The 21,798-nt window shown below is 41.2% G+C and overlaps 1 protein-coding gene across 4 annotated transcripts in view; it reads left to right on the forward strand.

Annotated features, from left to right (window-relative positions):
- The window catches only part of DLG5 (discs large MAGUK scaffold protein 5), a 151,359-nt gene that overhangs the window by 112,889 nt on the left and 16,672 nt on the right, over positions 1–21,798 (forward strand). For all 4 annotated transcript variants that reach the window (XM_072628068.1, XM_072628070.1, XM_072628069.1 and 1 more), the window contains 10 exons: positions 1,964–2,067; positions 2,694–2,786; positions 5,094–6,128; positions 8,617–8,749; positions 12,129–12,273; positions 13,605–13,726; positions 15,131–15,220; positions 15,649–15,817; positions 18,991–19,153; positions 20,123–20,256. In XM_072628068.1, coding sequence (XP_072484169.1) covers positions 1,964–2,067; positions 2,694–2,786; positions 5,094–6,128; positions 8,617–8,749; positions 12,129–12,273; positions 13,605–13,726; positions 15,131–15,220; positions 15,649–15,817; positions 18,991–19,153; positions 20,123–20,256 — 2,188 coding nt within the window. The remainder of the gene's footprint in view (positions 1–1,963; positions 2,068–2,693; positions 2,787–5,093; positions 6,129–8,616; positions 8,750–12,128; positions 12,274–13,604; positions 13,727–15,130; positions 15,221–15,648; positions 15,818–18,990; positions 19,154–20,122; positions 20,257–21,798) is intronic.

Consider the following 21,798-nt stretch of genomic DNA (forward strand, 5'->3'; position numbering starts at 1 on the left):
ATGGAGACAGTGAACAGATGGAGAAGGAGTGAGTTTCTTGGAGCAAGGTGGGAGGAGGGGAGGAGTTTATGGTCACAGTTGGAGATTTTCCATCTCTGGATGGCTAAATTGGAATGGCCAGGGTGGTCCTAGGAAGGTCATCAAGTAACCAAAGATTTATGATAGGATTGAAAGAAAGAAATTCAGGTGCTGGTATCCACTGAGGAAGGTAGGAGGTGAGTATAATGTAGGGGGTAAGGGTTAGGAAAGAGAATGGCAAAAATGTTGATGGAATCGAGGTTTTTGAGTGATAGTGGAAATGGCAGAAGAGAACATTGATCCTAGGTCTCACAGAATCAGAAGGGACTCAGGCATCTCTTTCAACTTGGGCCTGCCAAGGTGAATGTTGACTCCTTTTCCTGGCTCTTTGTAGTGTGGGGAAAGCTCAGGAACTGAGAGAAGGAGTCATCCTCATTGGAGAGGAAGGCAAAGGATGTGGTGTCCTCAGGGCAAAGTCAGTTTTCAGTTCTTGCCAGGAGGCAGAAAAGAGATTGAAAGGAAGAGACTGAAAAACTTTAACAATAAAGTGTAGGGATTCAGAAAAGGCAGGAATAAACTAGATAAGAGACAGAAAAAGCTAGGAAAGTGAGTATGAACCCATATAGGTCTAGAGGGCAGACATTAGGGAAGCCAAGTCAGAAAGGCTTGCGGCAGGTAGGCAGGAGCTGATAGAATTAATCTTCTATTGAAGTTTGGCTTCAGTCCTAATGGTCAGTAAAAAGGACTCTGCAAAGAGTAACTCACACAAGTTCATATACTTTATTTGTTCTGTGCCTTTGGGCCAGAGAAAGTCTTAGGCTTGCTTGTAAATTTACACTTAATTTCCCATTTTAGGATAGCAGACTTAGAAGTGGATGACTTAGGTGGATGGGATTTCCAGTGTCTGAACCATTGATAAGAGATAGTTAAAAGGAAGGAGGAGGAGGAAACCTTAGAGACACCAAGTATAAAACAATTTGGGCCATTTGGTATAGGGGTAAACAACCGTATATACTGCTCAGTAGCCCTGAAGGCATCATTTTATGACAGTGGAGTGTTTGATAGTTGATATTTATAATTATGGCCCTAATTAATTCACTTACTTATTCATGAAAATTGAGTTGAACCTTATTATGATACTGAGCACAATGTCTTGCATATATAGTGGGTGCCTAATAGTTGAAGAATTGAAGTAAGTGCCTATTGTCTTCAGAGCATTTGAGAAAAGGCTAAATTTATAGGAAAGGCTATTTTTGATAATGTGCATGTGACTTTGGGCAAGTGGGTCTCTTAACTTCTCAGTGTCCCAAGTAATTTTCTAAGACTGTAAGTTACAGGGACATTGCTGTTTGGGAGTTCCATCGGTTTATGAAAACTGGGAGTCAGTAATGTATTTTGGAAAGTTTTCTATCTACTGAGAGACATGGGTGGATAGAGAGCTGGTCTTGGAGTCAGGAAGAACAGTTTCAGAGATTGTAGTGACCTTGGGTAAGTCACTCAAACCTCTCAATGCCCTCAACACTCTTAAGGCTGAATCAGTGAAGGTGGCCACCTGTATGAGTAGAGGTAATTTTCTCACCCAGGAGTTCCTAGTACCAGTTGAACAATAGTCCCAGTCTCTGTCCCTGTCCTTGTTCCTTCTAGTCATTATATTTTATAATCTTAAAATAATTTTAAAAAGGCCACTGCCAGAAGTCATAAACTTCAGTTACCTGAAATTTTCACTCAACACCTCAGGCCTTGGTTATGTTGTATTTAACTTGGCTAAATTGATGTTTGGGGTGCCTAAATCATGCTTATTTTCTCTTTTGAATATCCCTTTTCCCTTTTAAGAAAATCAAACAAGGACAAGTTAGTGGAGGGGGGTGGGATGTTGGACAAGGGCTAAGAATAGGCCATGGACTTGAGGACTCTGTGCATTTTAGTTATATTCTGTGGATTCCAGAGAGTGGCATCAGCCTGGAGAACGGTGTGTTTGCTGCGGCTGTTGTTCCTGGAAGCCCCGCTGCTAAAGAAGGATCCCTTACAGTGGGAGACAGGATTATTGCTGTAAGTCACATGGAGAAAGCCCAAGAGGGTGTCTGCCAGAAATGGACAATGTAATTACATCTGGGAAAGGAAAAACAACCCAATCACAGGGAACCCATGCAACTTGAATATACTTATTGTTCTCTGCTAACCCCTCACATATAAAAAAGTAAGGATTAAAACAGCTTATCTCTGTGAGAATAAGCTACCAAGGACATGAAATTTAGAACCGACTTGCCCCATGTGTGGATAGAATTCTTGGTTTCCTAATTACGGAGGACTCAGCTGTGTTACCTTTTCTGGGAGGGAATAGTATGGCTGTAACCATAAATATGAGTCCTGTCTACCTATATATTAGTCATCCTGCCTGTATATAAGTCATCTACCTATATAAAAGTCCTACATATAAGTCTCACTGGTGGGGCTTTTTCTATCCTTCTGCCCTGTGTTCCTTGGGAACTGTCCATGGTGCTGTACCAAGAGAGTGCCCTTGGACTGCTTCCAATCTAAAACAGGATGGAGGATACCTTCATACCAACTGGTTTAATTGAATGACTTAATAGCTCTCTGCTTGCTTCAGGTCAGTTTAAGGCATTTCAAAGTATTCTCTGGTGGCCAATCCTGTCTCATTTCTCCTTCCCTCCCAGATTAATGGCATTGCACTAGATAACAAGTCTCTGACTGAATGTGAATCCTTACTCCGGAACTGCCGGGATTCCCTGACTCTCTCACTAATGAAGGTAAAGAGCTATACATGCAGGCTTCTCTTCTGGGTGTATGGACTCAGGCAAAAGGTTACTCTTGTGAGTAACCAATAGGGATTGAACTTCACTTTGCAGGTATCTACTAGTATTACTGCTTTTTAAAATCTCTTTCATATGTCTTCTCTCATTCATTCAACAAACATTTATTTTTTAAAATAGTGTTTAATTTTTTTTCAATTACATATAAAGACAAATTTTAACATTCATTAAGAAAAATATTTTGAGTTCCACTCTCCCTCACCTCCCTACTTCCTAAGATGGTAAGCAATTTGATATAGATTTTATATGTTCAGTCATGTAAAACATTTCCCTATTAGTCATTCAGCAAACATTTCTTGAGTTTATCTTCCTAGTTTGGGACCTTGTTACTTCTCCTTTGGAATATTTTAATCATTTCCTAGTCATCTTTCTAATCCACAGGTCTGATGATGTCACCCCTGCTCAAAAAATCTTCAGCTTTTCCCTTTTACTTCTTATTTTGGCATTTCAGTATCTTCCCAGTCTGTATTCAGCCTTTCTTTCCAGCTTCATACAGTTTAGCCAACCTGCCATCTCCTTCTTTGCCCTCTCCTGAGCCTTGATGCATTTGTACAGACTGTCCCCCATTCCTGGAATGCATGCTTCCTCCTGTCTCCTCTCTACCCCAGTCCACCTTAAGAGTCCCTTTCTCGGTAAAGCCTTTGTTGATCCCCCCAGGATAAAGTGTTCTTGATACCTTGTCTCTGTCTCTCTTTTTTTCCCCATCCCACTGTACCTGGTATGTTTACCTATATTTTTTTTGTATTCTTCCCCTTCTCCCCCACTAGTCTGTAAGGTATTTAGGAGTAGGGACTGTGCTATTTTTTATCTTTGTTTTCTGAGTGTCTAGTCCAGGGCTTTGCATGTTGATATTCAATAACTTTGTAAATTAAATTGAAGAGAAAATGCACCTCCCTATCCTTTGCAGAGGTAGGGTATTGTGGGTATGGATACTTGCATATACTGTCAGATTTGACTGATGTGTGGGTTAGGTTTTTTTAATCCTATGTATTTTTTAAAATGGTCAGTATTTTCTATCTTCAGTCCCCTTCTTCACCCTCATCCCTTACCTATGCCATTTCTTATAACAATGGCATTTGAGATCTAGGTCCATGATCCTATAATCATAAGAAAGAATAAGAGAAAAACAAGTAAATTAACAAGAATATGGAAAACAAATCTGATGTTATATCTAGTGCTCTGTTCTCATAGCACTCTTTGAAGGAATGTAGCAAATCTAGGACTGGGCATTATTATTTCACAGCCTTCAGGTTGGATGGCTCTTGTTCATTATGTTTGTATTGTTGAGGTCAGTTGTGAAGCTTTGCTTTCCTGGTTCCTCTGCTGTTACTTTGCTTCTGTATGTCTTCCCATGGTTCTCTGCAGTCATCACATTTATCATTTCTTGCAACACAGTAATATTCTATGACACTTATGCTTCACAATTTGTTTAGGTATTCCCCCATCCATGCGTGTTTACTTTGTTTCTAGGTCTTTGTTGTTGCAATATTCTTTTTGATTCTTTGTTACAGGGGATGCCTCTGTGTGTGTGTGTGTGTGTGTGTGTGTGTGTGTGTGTGTCTGTGTGTGTGTGTGGTGTGTGTGTGTGTATGTATGAGAGAGAGAGAGAGAAAATGTGTGTGTGTGTGAGAGAGAGAGAATATTTGTGTGTGTGTGTGTGTGTGTGTGTGTGTGTGTGTGTGTGGATTAAAGACCTAGGTGTGATTATGAATACCTGTAGCTCCTGCTATTGGGGAAACTGAGGTTGGGGTATTGATTGACTTTGAGAGTTCTGGGTTGTGTCAAAATAATGCTTCGTGACAGTCTACCTCAGGAGGGCTCGATTGGCCTGGGTTGGAGACAGAGTTGCCAAAGCTTCTGTGCTGGTCAGCAGTGGATTTGGGCCCATGAATGACTAACGTACGGTACTTCCAGCTTGGTTGAGATAGGAAAACCCAGTCTCCAAAAAAATTAAAACAAAAAATTGGAATGGCTTTTTGGAGATGTTCACAACAACAGGGACGGGATTTTTTTTTCTGTTGCCATTGTGTAAATAAATAGTTATTAATTTGTCTCTGTGGGGTAAGAAGGTCTGAGTCCTGTGATAATGTTGGCATGGTGCTTTGTAAGTCTCAGTGTGCTGTATTAATGTCAAATATCATTATTGCTCTGGCTTTCTTTGCCAAAGCTGTTGAGCTGAATGATGGTCCTGGTCACCCTGTTATCTGAATGTTTTCTTTCCTCCTTGCCTTTGGGGCCTCTTAGGTGTTCCCTCAGAGCTCTTCTTGGAGTGGTCAGAATATTTTTGAGAATCTTAAGGATTCGGAGAAAGTGTTGAACTGTAGGCTCCATGGGTCTGAGGTCCAGGCTCAGAATAAGCGGAACCTGACGCAGCACAATAGCTCCACGCAGACGGACATTTTCCATTTGGAAAGCCTAGAGGACAAGAAGGATCCGAGTACCCCAGGGAGCAGTGGGGGCTCCTTCTGTGAGCACAAGCCCTTCCCCCGAGGACCCTTGCAAGTCATTGACTCTCATCGGAGTTGCCACAGTGCTTCTGAACACAGTCTCAGCTCCTTTAGCTCGGATCCCTATGGGGAGCGTGGGTATGGACTGGTGAATTTGGGCAGTCGGAGAATGTTGCCTCCCTTTGATACTATCATTGGGGACTGTGTCCTGGTGGGATCCACATTGGAAGAGGCAGGGTCAGGGATGAAACATAGTGGGGGGACCTGGCCCAAGGTTATGGTCAATGCCTCTTCAGCAGAGACAGAGAAATTCTCTGTCTACAAAAAACCAAAGCAGAGGAAGTCAATCTTTGACCCGGACACCTTTAAATGTCCCCAGACACCTCCCAAAGTTGATTACCTCTCCCCAGGCCCTGCACCTGCTCACTCTCCCCAGACTTCCAAGGCAGAAGGACCTCCAACTCCTCCTACCCCTCCCAAGAGGAGTGACTCCATTAAGTTCAAACATAGACCACAGGATAGCTCTGGTTCAGAGACCACGCTGGTCCCCAGCTCTCCTTCCACCAGCCCACCAGCCAGCCATCCCTCTGCACCAGCCCCTCTGGGGCTCAAACAAGACTCCCCACCTCACAAGGGCAGGGGTCGGATTCCTGGGCACTACTACCGGGAAGAGGAAGGGGACTGTGCCCTCTTGCCTGGAAGGAAGCCCTGTGAAGAAGATGGCAATTTCCAGAGAGGGGACGATTCAGATCTGAAGCGACCCCGGCCCAAATCAGCTCCGATTCTTCGGCATAAACTCACCCCAGTAACCATTCCCAACCAGTCACTTCAGGTAAAAACTGGTCATGAGTGGGTGGGAATGTGGGTGGTGGCAGATAAGGAATCCTAGTACTCAGTAGGACTGTACTGGGAATTCAGGTTCTGGGTTGCTATTACTTGTTTGACTTGACTACCAGAGGAGGGTGGATACCATTGAACAAGCAGACCCTTTAAATGATGTGGAATCCAGTGGTGGGATTTGGGCTTCTAATTGGAGGATGGGGCCAGAAGAAGCACATCATCTTCAAGTATAGCCATCAATCGATTCACCTTCCTGACTGCCACCAGTTGCCAGCTCCCTTGAAAATAGGAGAAGGACACTCAGTGTGGTGTTGGCATGTTAAGGATGGCCTTTTGCCCCAGTGTTATCCTTCTAGGAGACTGGGAAGTGGCTGGGTTGAGTGTACTGTCAGTCATTCAGTTTAGTTGGTGCCAAGAAAAGTGTTGTTAAGGCTTGATGACCAAAACTCTCAACAAGGTTACGACTATTTAATTGACAGGAGTTCTGATGGCTCAGAAACATTTAGTGAGCATTGCAATTCTGTAGTCATCAAATGACTAAGATGTATGCGGCAATACCAAGATTGACAGAATCCCTGCCTCTGAATCTTAAAATCTAAAGAGGAGCTAGATGGTGAACATCATAATTGTATACAGGGTGTCCCCAAAAGTCTTCTTGCTGTTTGGAAGCTATGAAAGTTTTTTGAGACACCTTGTATATTAATGGAAGGAAGTGATGAATTGTGTCCCTTTGATGGGCCCGATAGAAAGAGACATAATTCCTATTCTCAAGCAGTTTATAGTTTATCATCTTATTGGGGAGTTAAAAAATGTCCATATGTGAAAGAGGTAATGATATACATTAGATATTAGAGTGTCAAGAGGAGTAGAGAGGTAAGGAAAAAAAATATTTGTTGATCCAGTTGTCTTTTTAACCAGATTAAAAATTCAGAACAAATTCACACTGTATTCTCATTTACACTTAGCACAGTCTCTGCCACATAGTAGATGCCTAACAGTTCTTGATTGACTGACTGAGTTGCATATGTTTGCACCATTGCTTGTTCCTTTCCTCTCCCTTTTTCCCTTCCCTTCTTGACTTTGCTTTCCCTTTTTCCTTCCACTTCTTCCCCTGTCAATTTAACTAGAATTTATTTGTCACCTACTATGTGCCAGGCACCAAGGATACAAAGGGAAAAATGAAATGATCCCTGTCCTTAGGGAGCTTACATCCTGTTGGGGAAAATTTATATAGAAAATTAAGTATAAAATGTATAAAAGTAAATTTTCTGGGGAGAGAAGTAGCAGTTGTGGACAGGAGAGTCTGGAGGATCAAGATAGTTCTCCTATAGGAGGTCTTATTTTAGCTGAACTTCAAAGGAAGCTACAGACTCTTAAGAGTTGGAGGGAAGAAGGAATGCATTCTAGATGTGGGAATAGCGTGTTTCAGGATGCAAGAACAGTAAGCCGCTTGGTTTAGCTGGAAAGTAGAATTAGGTAGAGTTCAGGAAAGAGAGCAAAATGCAACAAGGCCAAAAAGGTAGACCGAGACCATATTGTGAAAGACTTAGAAATCAGAGGATTTATATCTCATCCTAGTGGCGCGTCAGAGAGAGAGAGAGAGAAAGAGAGAGAGAGAGAGATACTGAATGTCTCAAGCAGAGGAATGACATTGTCATACTTATACTTTGAGAATATCACTTAGGAGAGCAGCTAGGTGGCACAGTGAGTAGAGTACGGGCCCTGGAGTCAAGAGGACCTGAGTTCAAATTGGGCCTGACACCTGACACACTAACTAGCTGTGTAGCCTTGGGCAAGTCACTTAACCCCAATTACCTTGCCTTCCCCCCTCCAAAAAAAAAAAGAGAATATCACTTTGGTTGCTGGGTAGATGATTTTACTTTTTGCTTCCCTCCTCTCCCCCCTCTTTTTCCTTCCACCTTTTCCTCCTCCTTCTCCTCCCCCTTCTCCTTTCTCTCCCTCTCCCTCTGTTTCTCCTCTCTCTTCTTTCCTACTTCCTTCCTTTCTCTCACATACAGCCAGTGGATTTTTTTTTAAAGAGTCTCTTTACTGTTCCATTTTCTTTTTCAGTTTTTGTAAAGTCAGTTGCCACCTCTTCTAGTTCAGGAAGTTGGGGTGGGATTCAGGTGAGAACCGATAGCCCTTTGTTGCAAATTACTTCTTCATAGACCTTTAATCCCAAAGAGGAACACTCAAGTAAGAATCAGGTTGAGTTGTGTCAGTACATTTCTTTCATCAAGTGTTCCCTGGCTTAGGACCTTATTTTCTGAAGTCTTTCTCCAGTCCTGAAAACCACACGTAACTCAGGTCTTTGACACCCTAAGAGTAAAGCTTAGGTGGCCTGTTAAGCAATTATGACCTAGATCAGAGCCTGAATGTAGAAAGCGTTCTGCCTTTGTAAGGGGAAAGGATGACATTTGCAAAGCTCCACTCTTCCATTCCCTGGCTGCATTGAAATATCTCTTTTCCCTGGTTTCTAGGCACAGAAATACACTCCAGCCACTGATGAACACTTCACTCCAGAGCTCCAGGATTGGATCCCCTACTCTCCAAAGCGTTCCTCCAGGCACAGTGATGGTTTTGTCCCTATTTACCCTGGGGGAGTATCTGCAGGTGAGTGATTACTGGAGTTTGGGAAGAAAGGACACCATGTTCTAGGCACAGACAAAAAGTGGAAGTTACCCTTTTTTAGTAGCAGCTTCCTTGAGAACTTTTAGGCAGATACCTGAAAGGTAACGCTCCCTTGTCTTTCATATTAAATTTATTTTTTTGTGATTTTTCTCTTTTTATGGCATATCCACATCAATAGATTAGGCACACAATATACAGAAGCAAAAGAGCACCAGGGCTTAGTGTTGGACAAATTTAAAGATCCCAGCTCTTGGGGCAAGAACTCACTGTTTGAAAAAACTGTGGCAAAAGTGGAAAATAGGCAGAAAATGGGTATAGATCAAAATTTCACAATATATAACAAGACAAGCTCCAGATGCATATGTGGTTTGGACGTAAGGAGTCACATCATAAACTAATTAGAGGAGTACAGAAGAAATTATCTGTCAGAAATTAGATAGGAGAAACATTCATGAGCGAAGAAAAGATAGAGAGATTCACAGGTAGTAAAATGGTCAATTTTAATTACATAAAATTAAAAAATTTTTGCACAAAGAAAGCCAATGAGCTAAAATCAGAATAGAAGAGGAAATTTGGAGGTATGAGGGGGGAAATCTCTGTAGCCAGTTTGACTGATAAGAATCAAACTGTGTTGAATTTATAAGAATAAGTGCCATTCTCCTATTCAAAGGATTTGAATAGGCAGTTTTCAAGAGGAAGAATTCCAAGCTACCAATAGCCATATTAAAAATTCTCTAAATCACTAATTATTAGAGAAGTGAAAATCAAAGTAACTCAGGTTCTGCCTCTCCATCATCAGGCTGACAAAAAAGGAAAATATCAAATACTTGAGGAGCTATGGGAAAAACACATGAGATAAGTCAGCTGGTAGTGTGGTGGAAAGAATGCTAGGCTTGGAGTTAGGAAGATCTGAGTTAAGATCAGACACTTACTAGTTGTGTGATCTGGATAAGTCCCTTCATCTCTGTTTGCCTCAGTTTCCTCAACTGTAAAATGGAGATGATAATAATAGAACCTAGCTAGAGTTGCTGTGAGGATCAAATGAGATATTATTTGATCCTCACAGCAACTCTAGCTAGGTACTATTATTATCACCTCCATTTCTCTTTTTATGGCATATCTACATCAATGGATTAGGTATACAATGTACAGAAGCAAAAGAGCACCAGGGCTTAGTGTTGGATAAATTTAAAGATCCCAGCTCTTGGGGCAAGAACCCCAAGTAAAGTAGTTAGCTTAGTGCCTGGCATATAATAGGCGATATAAAAATGCTTTTTCTTTTTCCTTCTTAATGAGTTGTTGGTGGAATTGTGACTATGTCTAGCCACTCTAGAAAGCAGTTTGGAATTATGGCCCCCAAGTCATTGAACATCTCCTTTGACCCAGCAACATTAGTTCTTTACCCCAAAGAGATAAAAAAAAAAGGAAAAGAACCTCGATGTACAAAAATATTTATAGCAGTTCTTTTTTTGTGTAGCAAAGAACCAGATGGCTATCAATTGGGGAATGGCTAAACAAGTTTAATGTAATGTTGTATTGTATTGTAAGCAATGAAGAAAGGGATGCTTGTAGAAAAGTCTGGGAAGATTTGTATGAACTAGTGCAAAAAGAAATGAGCATAACCTGGAGAACAGTTTATATAATAACAAAAACAACCTTGAAATACTTAAGAATTCTGATTAATGTAATGAACAGGCCTGATTTTAGAGGAGTGATGATGAAGCATGTTACCAACTTCCTGCAAGAGAGGTGATGAATTCAAAATGTAGAATGAGATATTTTTGGATACGATCAATGGAAAAATTTGTTTTGCCTAACTATGCATAGTTGTTTCAGGGGTTTTGATTTTCTTTTTGGGGACAGGGAGGTGGGGAGAGAAGAAAGTAAATGCTTATTAACTGAAAAAATTAATAATTAAAAAAAAATTCCTGAAGCCCTGAGGTGGCTAGGTCCTGGGGCTGGAAGAAAACTTTTGGAGGTAGCGTGACTTTCCCATCAGGCAAAAGTTAAATGATGAGCAGTTGTTACTTTAGTCACAGACCTTGAGATAAATCTCCCCTCTTCCTCCCTTTGGCAAATAAAATGCTATATGTTAGGGCAGCCCTGATATATAAAGCCTCCAACCTTAAGTAAACTCACCTGCTGGGATAGGTTGGAGTAGATGCTTTCTTAGGTCCCAGGTAACTTTGAGAGTGTCTGATTCCCTGTGATATTTCAAATAATCAAACTCCTAATTAGATTCTCTCTATCATGGCTTCTTTTGACTGTTAAGGTCAATGAAGGGAAAGGAACTTAAATGTTTTATCTTCATGTTGTAAGTAGGACCTTGGCCTCTTAACCTGTCTTGAAAAAGAATGAGAACTGAGCTATTAACAGCCATATGAAAAGTGCCCTAAATCCCTAATAATTAATTATGACAATTAAAGTAACTCTAAAGTTCCACCTCAAACCTATCAGACTGGTAATGACAACTGCTGGAGGGGCTTTGGAAAAACAGGCACGTTTATGCACTGTTGGTTGTGGAAAGTAATTTGGAATTAAGCCCAGAAAGTTACTAAGTAGTACATATGCTTTGACCCAGCTATGCCACTTCTAAGCCTATGCCCCAAATAACTTGAAAAAAGAAAAGAAGGAATTATGTAGAAAAATGTTTACACTAGTTCTTTTTGTGGTATCCCAGAATTGGAAACTAAAGGAGATTGACTAAACAAATTATCTGAATATTGTGGAATATCATTGTCCCATAAGAAATGATGAAACAAATAGTTTCAAAGGAAGACCGGGAAGACCTTTATGAACTGATCCAAGTGAAATAAGCAGAACTAGGAGAACAACTTATACAGATGGTAGCAATGATATAGAGAAAAACATTTTTGAAAGACTATAAAACCCTGATCATTCAACGATAATTTTTACTCAATGATAACTCACGACTCTAAAAGAAGGAAGATGAAACATTGTACTCTCATCCTGTGATGAATTTTAAATGGAGTCCCAGGCAAGAGAATGAGACGTTGTCTGCCTTGACCTCCTGAGAGCCCAAGTCTTCCCCTGGAACTTTTCTCTATGCAGATTTAGCCATAAGTTAGTAAAATAAAGGTGGAGAGGTGTGGGAGGGGCTCCCTTCTAGGGCCAGTTGAGACTGGGTTTGCCTTTGTAGTTGGAAATTATATTAATACTCATAATAGCTAGGTAATGTCTATAAAGAACTTTCAAAATTTAAAATGTTACACAAATATCAGTTGTTGCTGCTTTTACTATTGTGATGACTATGTAACTACTGTTACATAAAGAGTCTAACTGAATGTAAATGAAGAGAGAATCTGTAAGGTAATAGTTTTTCTTCTGGTTCATTTTTCAGGTACTGTTCCAAGGAATTTAGCCCCATGCCCTGCAGTGACTGCCATCATGAGGAACCCTATCTACACAGCTTGGAGCCATCGAGTACACCCCAACAGCTGCCAGTCTGCTGCCAGTCAGATGCACCATCAGCACTTGCATCCCAGGTATGCGCTTAGAAGTTCATGACACATGGAGACTTAAGGACCAGAGAGGTTGAGACTTAGTCCCACACTGAGCACAGCACTTGGTACATAGTGCACATAATAGGCATTTAATAAATATTTATTGGTTATTGAATCCATGGGCCAAGATGTAAGTGCAAACCCTTTGCCTCCCAGTTTTCTGCTTCTCCTTGTAGTTACAGACCTTGAGATAAATCATCTCCCCTCACTATTGTATACGCTATTGCTTCTATTTATAAAGAGGTCCTCAGGAGGAAGAGTTGCTTTGCTTTGCTATCCTTTCCAGGGGTAGTGGACAGAAAGCTCACCTTGGAGTTGCATGGGAACTGCCTCTTGACCTTTCTGTCTCTGTGGACTTAAGTCAGTTGGCCACTCTGAACCCAGTTTCACCATATCTAAAATGGGAATAATAATGCTTATAGTTCCTGCCTTTCAGGATTATTATAAGGCTCAAAGGAGACAATGTTTATGTATAAATTGCTTTGCACACCTGAAGGCACTATGTAATGTCATCTGGTGCTATTATTTTTTATTATTATCTATTCTAGCAGAATGGACTAGACAGCCTAAAAAGAATAGGAGGGAGAATCTACTGTTAGGGGTAGTTTTAATAAACTTCTAGGAGATCTCTGTGTTTGGAAGATCGAGGAGTAAAGCCCACCTACCAGGAAAATTGTGTCATTCTGGGGAAAATCTTCATTGATTGGGTCATGTATAACTCTTCACTAGAGTGCCTCAAAGTCAGTATTACATTATATAGTAATAACATTAGCTTTATATAGAACTTGATCTTTATCCAAGCATTCTCACCTCTGCTGGCACTCTGATCCATAGAACCCTATGAGATCAGTGGGGTAATAGTATCATTTTTGTTTATTTAGTGAGGAAACCCAGGCTCAAGGAGGGCTCTTTGCCATTGAGAATGTCACTTACAAGTTATTGACAAAAGTGTGTTAATTCTAAGTCATTTTTCCTGTGCCCTGAACCATATGTCAGGAACTCTTTTGCTATCTTAGGGAGGACTCTATTAGGGGCCCATGACTGTGAGTACTTCTTCTATAGCCAGAGGAGCAGTAGGTAGTCCTGAGTTCATATACAGCTTCAGACACTTACTAACTAGGTGACCCTGGGCAAGTCACTTAACCCTATTTGCCTTAGTTTCCTCATCTGGAAGATGATCTGGAAAAGGAAATGACCAACTGCTCCAGTATCTCTGCCAAGAAAAGATGAGGTCATGGAGAGTCAGACTTGAACAGCAGCAGCAAGCCTTGACTGCCATCCTTAAGCACCTAACTGCTTTTCTTCTCATGCAGTGCACAACATCAGGGCCGCCTGAGCCTGGACCTGAGTCACAAGCACTCCAGCGACTATTCAGAGACCTCAAGGACAAGAACCTCTCATGGGTCCAACTCATTACCATCTAGTGCCCGCCTCGGTAACCATATCTCCAAGTAGAGTTTTTAATTTTTGTCCCTTAGAGTTTTAGCAAGTAGACTTCTGTGACCCTTTCCAGGAAACCTTGTAGATAAATGTACCAAATTTAGTATCATGTACAGATTTTTGCCTTTTCTATGAGGTTTTTTTGTTTGTTTGTATCTTTGCGAATCAAAGCAAAATGACCTAGGTGGTGTTCAGCTGCCTCTACTGAGGATGGGGAGACAAGGGACTATTTCCAGGACTGTCTCCCAATGTAGCAACAGAATGCACTTATTTCATATGCATTCAGATTTGTTTCCTTTTGTGACTGTGCACCCAAGAAGTCAGTCCAATGATCAGTGTGGTATTTGCAGGAGTAATGTCTCAGGGGTCTTTCCCCCAAGGTTTTTAAGTATTTCTTAGACCTTTATGCCCCCATGGAAATTTGTTTTGAGTAAAGCATTTGCAGAGTAGTTTGCCTAGTGATATTTCACTTGTTTGGGGTGTAGTCGGTCCTAAAGCCATGGAGAAGGACTTACTGAGTTTAAGCCTGAAAATTCTGAACCCTGGAGTTGATCCTTTTCACATGACTCATTGTGATGAGTTGCATATGAAGAATTTGAGAACTTTTAGGTAAAGAAGTAGAGAAATATGGGTACTGTAGCCTTTTTCTGATTATGAGATAACTAGAATTTACCTGCTAATAGATGCAAGGTGAGAATTTCGCTATTAACCATAAGCTAAGGTGGGGTCATTCATAGAGAGGATCCAACTGCTGAACTAAGAAAAGTTAGAGAAGAGGTTAGGTGAAAGAACAAATTTTAGGCTTAGTCAGAGAGAGATGACAGTTCTATGTATGGTCAGTTGTTGCTAAGTACATGCAGATGAGAGTAAATAAATCCACTGTAGTCCAGGGAGAGAACATGGGAAGACTTGGGGGTTTCTTCTTTGCAGGTGGGTATCAAGATCTTTGCTAAGATTTGAATTACTGTGGCTTTCAGGGAGAAAAGAGAGAAGTAGTTATCCTGATAATTTGGAAAACGTTTTTTGTTCCTTGGGCTTGAAATTTGACTTGGATGTTCTAAGAGCATTTGGTGCTAGGATAATTTATGCTAGAACACATCTTTCTTGATGTCCATCTTACACTGTTGTTTTTTTTTTTTTAAATAATTGGACCATTTTGAAGCAATTGACAGGATCAGAGCTAGTTAGATTTGGTTTTTCTGTAAGCTATAAATATAGCATCCTGGGTTTTTTCCCTTTGGATACTGACTTTCAGACAAGAATGTGTGTTTCCTCGTGGAATTTAAATCTCTTGTCCTTGTGATCTTCTAGTGTCAGGCACCCTATATAACAGATAGTAGGTGCTCAGGAAATGCTTGTTGAGTTGAATTGTGAAACCTCTTTGTGATTTAAAAAACAGGATCTTCAAGTAACTTGCAGTTTCGGACAGAACGCATCAAAATCCCGTTAACACCAAGATACCCTCGATCTGTCATGGGCTCTGACAGAGGTAAGATGGGGATCCCCTTTCTTCTCTCTCCCTGTTGCTTCATGTTATTCCCTGTTTTTCCTGAGTTTCCTGATTAAAAAAACTTTAAAAACTGATGTTGGGCAACTGTTTATTGACATTTGGGTTGGGATGGGAAGGAGGTACAAAAAAGAGGAGATACGGTTCTTCTCAAAGAGCTTACTATTTAGTTGTAGGGGCAATAACTTTTTCTGAGGATAATGCTTAAAATAATAGCTGATGATCATAGGCTAATGATGAAAAACTGCCCCATGTGGTATACATTATATGGCAACCAGGAACCCATTGGAAAAAAAAAGGCACCCCAGAAACCAGTGTAGCTTTTTGGAGGCTGTGTGTCTTGCCCTTTGAGGTTAGCCCTCAGGTTTGAATTCCATTGAGCAGTGTTCCATCTTCCTCTTACTGTGCAGGTTCATTGTCACACTCTGAATGTAGCAGCCCTAGCCTGATCACACCTCCCCAGTCACCCTTGAACCTAGAGACCTCATCTTTTGCCAGTAGCCAGTCCCAGAGCTCACTTTCTACGCTGCCCAGGATCGCTATCAGCCCAGCATCAATAGGGGAGCGAAGGAAGGACAGGTAAGCATGGCCATTGCTGTTTCTTTGGGACTCAAGTAGAAGAACATGATCTAATTGTCGTGAAAGACTGGAAACGGTTTTGTCTTCTGTTATTAAGCTCAAGTTCTTCTGTTAGAACAATCAGCAAATATTAATTAAGCACATGTTATGGATGTAAGTACTGTTTTTACATGTTGTGGGAGGTGGGGTAGGTCAGCTTTAGAGAATGTTTTTAAGGGAGCTTGACGTACTTAAAAATCAACAAACTCCATATTTAAAGTAGCTTTGGAGCTAGAAGAGCCATAGTCATTGAATCCAGCCCCCTCATTTTATAGATAAGGAAACTGAAGCCCAATCAAGTAAAATTACTTGTCCAAGGTCACACAGGCAAGCTGAGATTTGAACTCAGGTCCTAAAGACCCCAAGTTTGGCACTCTTCACTGTGCCCTGTGGTTTATGAGAGGGAGAGGGAGGAGGAACATGCTGTGTCCAGAGATAAGATCGTCTGGGATAAGTACGGTCCTTACTAAGATGATGTCTTTGTCTCTGAGCTCTCTGATGTTAGCTGAATCTTCTCTGCATCACTGGTTTCCATGCTCAATACTAGCACAAATCTTTGGAATATTAAAAGGTAGAGTCTATGAGGGACTTTGAAATCAGTTGGTTTAGTCCCTCCCATACCATAAGCTCTTGGGATGGGACTCTGATTTGAAGCTAGAGGTCTCTCTTGGAGAATAATTCATTCCCTTTTCTGCTAAAAATGCTATGATTTTTCCACTGGACAGTTAGAAAGTGTCTTGTTTGTGGAGACTAAGTCTCCCTATCTTTTGGTCAGTACCACTCTGATCTTGAGCTTTGACCTGATCTGTTTCTCATCTGGGCTAGCCTGGTGATTCCTCCTCCCTCTCCCCCAAATCCTGCCCCATTTAATATTAATGTCATCACATTTATGCCGAACTTGGTGCAGACACCAGATTAATCTCACCTGATCCTACGAGATCAATTGACCTCAGCCTCTCCAGTAGTAGGGTTGTTGGCTGCAGTTGATTCTTAAATCATTCTTAGAAAACTCAGGTTAACTTTAAGGCTAATCCAGATGTTTTGGTCTGTACCCACCACTCCAATCTGTGCTTGTGCCTTCTCTATTTTCTGTTGTTTATCCAAAGGCCCTATTGGTTAATTTAAAAGGCCTGGTATACTTGAAAGAGCTCTGGACTGACTGGGAGTCTGGAGACCTAAGTTTTGTTAGTTAATCACTGGAAATGGCCTTGGGCAAATTATTTACCCTTTCTGAGCTTCAGTTTTCCAAGCTATAAAATAACGGGTGGGTGGGTAATGGGGGGTTAGATCAGGTTCCTTCCAGCTCTAAATTTCTAAGATTCTATGATAATGCATTAAAATATGTGATACTAATTTAAAGTACAGTAGAAATTCAGAGGGCAGCTAGCTGGTACAATGGATACAGTGCCCAGCCTGGAGTCAGAAAACTCATCTTAGTGCATTCAAAAATGGCTTCAGACTCTTACCAGCTGTGTGATCCTGGGCAAGTCATGTAAACTCATTTGCCTCAGTTTCTTCATCTGGAGAAGAAAATGGCAAACCACTCCAGTATCTTTACCAAGAAAACCCCATATGGGGTTATGAGGAGTCCTCAGACAGGACTCAAGGACTACACAATGAAATTCAAATGAAGGAGAGATTAGTATTGGTTGGAATACTTGGGAAAAATTTCTTGGAGGAATTGGTATTTAAAGCTTGAGTATTATCTAGATAAAGATGGGAAGGAGAAGATTCCAGACAAAATCTTAAACTTTAAGATGATTAATCAATCAATGAGCATTAGTTTAATAAGCATATGAAGTGCCCACTGTCTACTTGGGGGGACACATTTCAAAGAATGGAACAAATCCCTCCGTGTAAGGATCTTATAGTCAAATGGAGAATAACTTAGCCCTCGGAGGGAGAAGGGAAGAGAGTGGTTTGCCATCCAACTGAGCCAATCAAAGGATTGTTTAGTGTCAATGAGCATGGCCTGAAGAGCTGAACTGTGGGCCTAGATACCTAAAATCTGGATGCTATGTTTTCTGACCTCTACTGGTCCCACTCTTCAGGTGAAATGTTGCTTGATGGTTAGAATAAAAATGGGAGACAGCATAAAGTCAATGTCACGATGTGGAAAAATAGCATACCTCGGTTCTCTCCTCTTCTTGCTCCTCTTTCCTCCCGTTCCATTTCTCAGTGTCTGTTGTTCTGTGTCTGAGTTTTTCTTCTCCTTCTCTCCTGAATCTTCTGCCCCTTCCAGATATCTGTACCATAATAGATCCTTTCTGAGACTTCCTGTGGCTCCCAGGCCTAGGTTCTCCTCTCTAAGGAGTTTGAGGTTGGCCTGACTGACATAAGGTTCTCCTTCTCCAGCAGTAGTATTGTGCACTTCTCCTTGTGCCTGTTTGACACGTTTGGATAATTTCCCCTTGGAGCATTTGCATGGTAATTGTGATGCTACCATGCAAAACCGCTCTGGTATTTTTTTTAAATTATTTTTAATGGCTTGGGTTTGCAATGGCTTAATTCCTATGATTGATTTGTATCACCTTGCATAGTTGACAGATATAGAAATGAATTCTCCTGGATTGCCTCCCCTGGATTGACCTCATATTGAAAGTTATCCTCTTTTTCTAGAGTCTTATATTCCCTCCCCCTTCCTAATTCCCCAAACATTTATAAACTATACGGGTCAGGAACGCTTCCAAATTATGGTTTGTAAATTACATATTATATAAGGCAACTACTTACATATATAATATGTTCGGTCATCTTCTTTCTCCTGTTCAAGTTTACAGTTTGTGTTGACCATACTTTTTGTTGTGTTCTTAGCTAATCCACATCTTTAAGACTGTGTACCTTGGTTTCTGTGGGGTGGTGCCTTTTTTTTCTTGCATGAGGTTTCAGGAATGTGTACAATCTGTTATGAAAGGGATGGTCATCACATTTCTGTTTTACTATGGTTGTCACTCATTTACTAAATATTTATTTGATCTTCTTTGAAAGGGGATGCCATGATGTCTGTTTTTTTTCCTTGGAGCCCATTGCATGTCTCTTTTGTGTCTGTCTTTGATCTGTGATGAAGCATCATTCTGTCCAGAGTGTGCCTTTGGGGCAAGAACCTACTTAGGATTGTTTCTTCCTTTGAAAAGGCCTTACATGGAGGAGCCCCGTCATGTCAAAGTGCAGAAGGGTTCAGAGCCACTGGGAATTTCCATAGTGAGTGGTGAAAATGGTGGAATCTTTGTTTCAAAAGTAACTGGAGGTAGCATTGCTCACCAAGCTGGCCTAGAATATGGAGATCAGTTATTGGAGGTAAGAATTGATCTCCCCTAAGGGGAAATCTTTTCATTTTGCAAACATCTCTTTTAATGACCTGGAAATGGAAGCACCCTTTGCCACAGTGCTGATCAATGCCCTTGCATCTCTAGAACCTCCACAGGGGCCAGGTATGACCCTCTGTGGATGAGATGATTCCCTATGGTTTATGTTCACAAGATATGAGCTAGAAACAAGTTCATAGGCCATCTACTCCAACCCCTTATTTTACAGCTGAAGAAACTGAGGCCCAAGTGGGTAAAGTGATTTTCTCAAGGTCATATAGAAAATGAGCATTGGAGGCAAGACTTGAATCTGGGTCCTTTGACTCCAGAGCTCTTTCCACTGTACCTCACTGCCCGGTCTACTCTGGTCCATTATTGGACTTGGCAGGATGTGCCAGAGGTTGTGACCTTCTGACCCAGCTTTTAAAATCCCCATGTTTCCTTTGCACCATGCTGAGGAATTAGTAGAGATATCCAGGAAAGAGCACAGAATACTTTTTGAAGACACTGGGGGGATGTTTAGACTGAAGAGATGATCCAAGGGGCCCATGAGAACTGTCATTAAGTGTTTGAAGGAAATGTTGTGTGGAGGAGGGCTTAATTTTGTTCTGTTAGACTCTAGACCAATGGAGATAAAGATTCAAAGGGGCACGTTTAGGCCTGGTGTCCATAGATATTTTCTGGCAGTTAGAGCTGTCTTGGAATGGACTGTTCTCTCTTGAGAGGTGTTGGCTTCTTCCTCCATGGAAGTTAAGCAAGAGATAGATGAGCATTTGTCTCAGATTCCTTTTATGTAGGTGCTGGACTATAGGGAGCTACCTCTCAGAGTCTGTGGTCCTAGAATAGCTTTGATATCTTTTGAAATTATAAAAAACAGTGTTGATCTCAAATCACCTAGGGTTTGTCATGACCTTCCTGATGTCTCCCCTCCCCACAATGATCCATTTGTTTTCTCTTTCAGTTTAATGGCATTAACTTGAGAAATGCAACAGAACAACAGGCGCGACTCATCATTGGTCAGCAGTGTGACACCATCACTATACTGGCCCAGTATAACCCACACATGTATCAGCTTGGCAACCACTCCCGGTCCAGGTAAGGGGAGCTCCTTCTTACAGATGGACCACCACTCAGATGGTGATGAGACCAAGGCCAGGAAAGCAATAATGGCAAAATATGATAAAAGTAGAGGAGGCAGCATAATTTAGTGGATAGAAGGGAGGAAAGAAGGAAGACGAACAAGCATGTATAGAGCACTGTACTGAGTACTTTACAAATATCTCATCTGATCACAACTGTGGGAGTTCAGTGCTTTCATTCCCTTCATTTTACAGTTGAGAGAACTGAAGCAAAAAGAGGTTAAGTGACTTGTCCAAGGTCACACAGTCCAGGTTAGTAAATGTATGAGGCCAGATTTGAACTCAGGTCTTCCTAACTCCAAGTTCAGGACTTTCTTCACTGGACCACACTGTACTCAGGAAGCTATAGGATCAGAATCTTGCCTTAGATGTCTACTAACTATTGGATCCTGAGTAACTTTTTTGGACTCAGTTTCATTATCTATAAAATAAGGAAGTTGGACCCTATGACCTTTTAGGTCCTTTTCAGTTCTGAATCTTTGCTCTTGTGATTGGTGTGGCTTGGTCCTTGAATGGATCCAATGTGCTTCTTGGCACTTAGTGACTCTACGTGCTGGCTAATGTACGGTGCTTGGGAGGAGAAGAAAAACAGTCATAGGTTTAAAGATTTAGAGCTGAAAGGAACCTCAGAGGTCATCTTGTCCAACCTCCTCACTTTACAGAGGAAGGCACTGAGGTTTAGGTTACATTATGCTTACTGTCACAAAGGTAACAGGTATCACAGGTTATATTTGAAGTCAAGTGTTCCCAATTCCATCTACTACACCAGACTTGGGATTTTCTTCCATTCTAGATTTGAGAGGCCATGGTTGGATAATTCCTGCCTCAAAGGCCCCATTCTGGGGGTATAGTTACTGTGGAATGTGGCCATGGGTTCTGCATGAATCCTCAGACATAACCTCATGTTGACTAGTCATTGAACAAGTGTTTATTGAATATGTTTTCTGTAGGAAGCTCTGTGCCTAGGATAGGTCCGACCTGGCCACAAGAGAAGGTAGTGTTTGATATCCTTGAGAGTAAGGGTAGAAGTTAAAAGAGGATCAGAGGAAAGGGTATAAGCCAGAGCTTTGTTCAGTCTTGGAACTATATATATTCTTTGTACAGGATTTTGCTTTAGGGCAGATAAAGATGGTTGTTTCATTTCCCAGTCACAGCTTAAATTTCTTTCTCCCGTTAAAAGAAGACCCTCCATGATAGAAAAAATTAAAAACTCGGTATTGGAGGAGATCTCTGAGGTCATCTTGTTCTCTTTGTACCTGGACACCGATCCTTTTGCAAACTTTACAGCCTGTATTTGAGGCCCTAAAGTGATGAGAAGCTCACTACTTCCCAAGGTAGTCCATTCCACTTTTGAGGAAGCTCTAATTATTAGTTTCTCTATGTCCCCAAATGTTCTTCTTTGACATTTCTGCCATGGTTCCTAATTTTTCTTCTAGGACCGAGCCAAACACGTCTAATCCCTCCTTTTTGTGGCAGTCTCTGAAATGCATAAAGACAG

This window comes from Notamacropus eugenii, chromosome 1 (assembly GCF_028372415.1).
Source record: "Notamacropus eugenii isolate mMacEug1 chromosome 1, mMacEug1.pri_v2, whole genome shotgun sequence".
Classification (NCBI taxonomy): Eukaryota; Metazoa; Chordata; class Mammalia; order Diprotodontia; family Macropodidae; genus Notamacropus; species Notamacropus eugenii.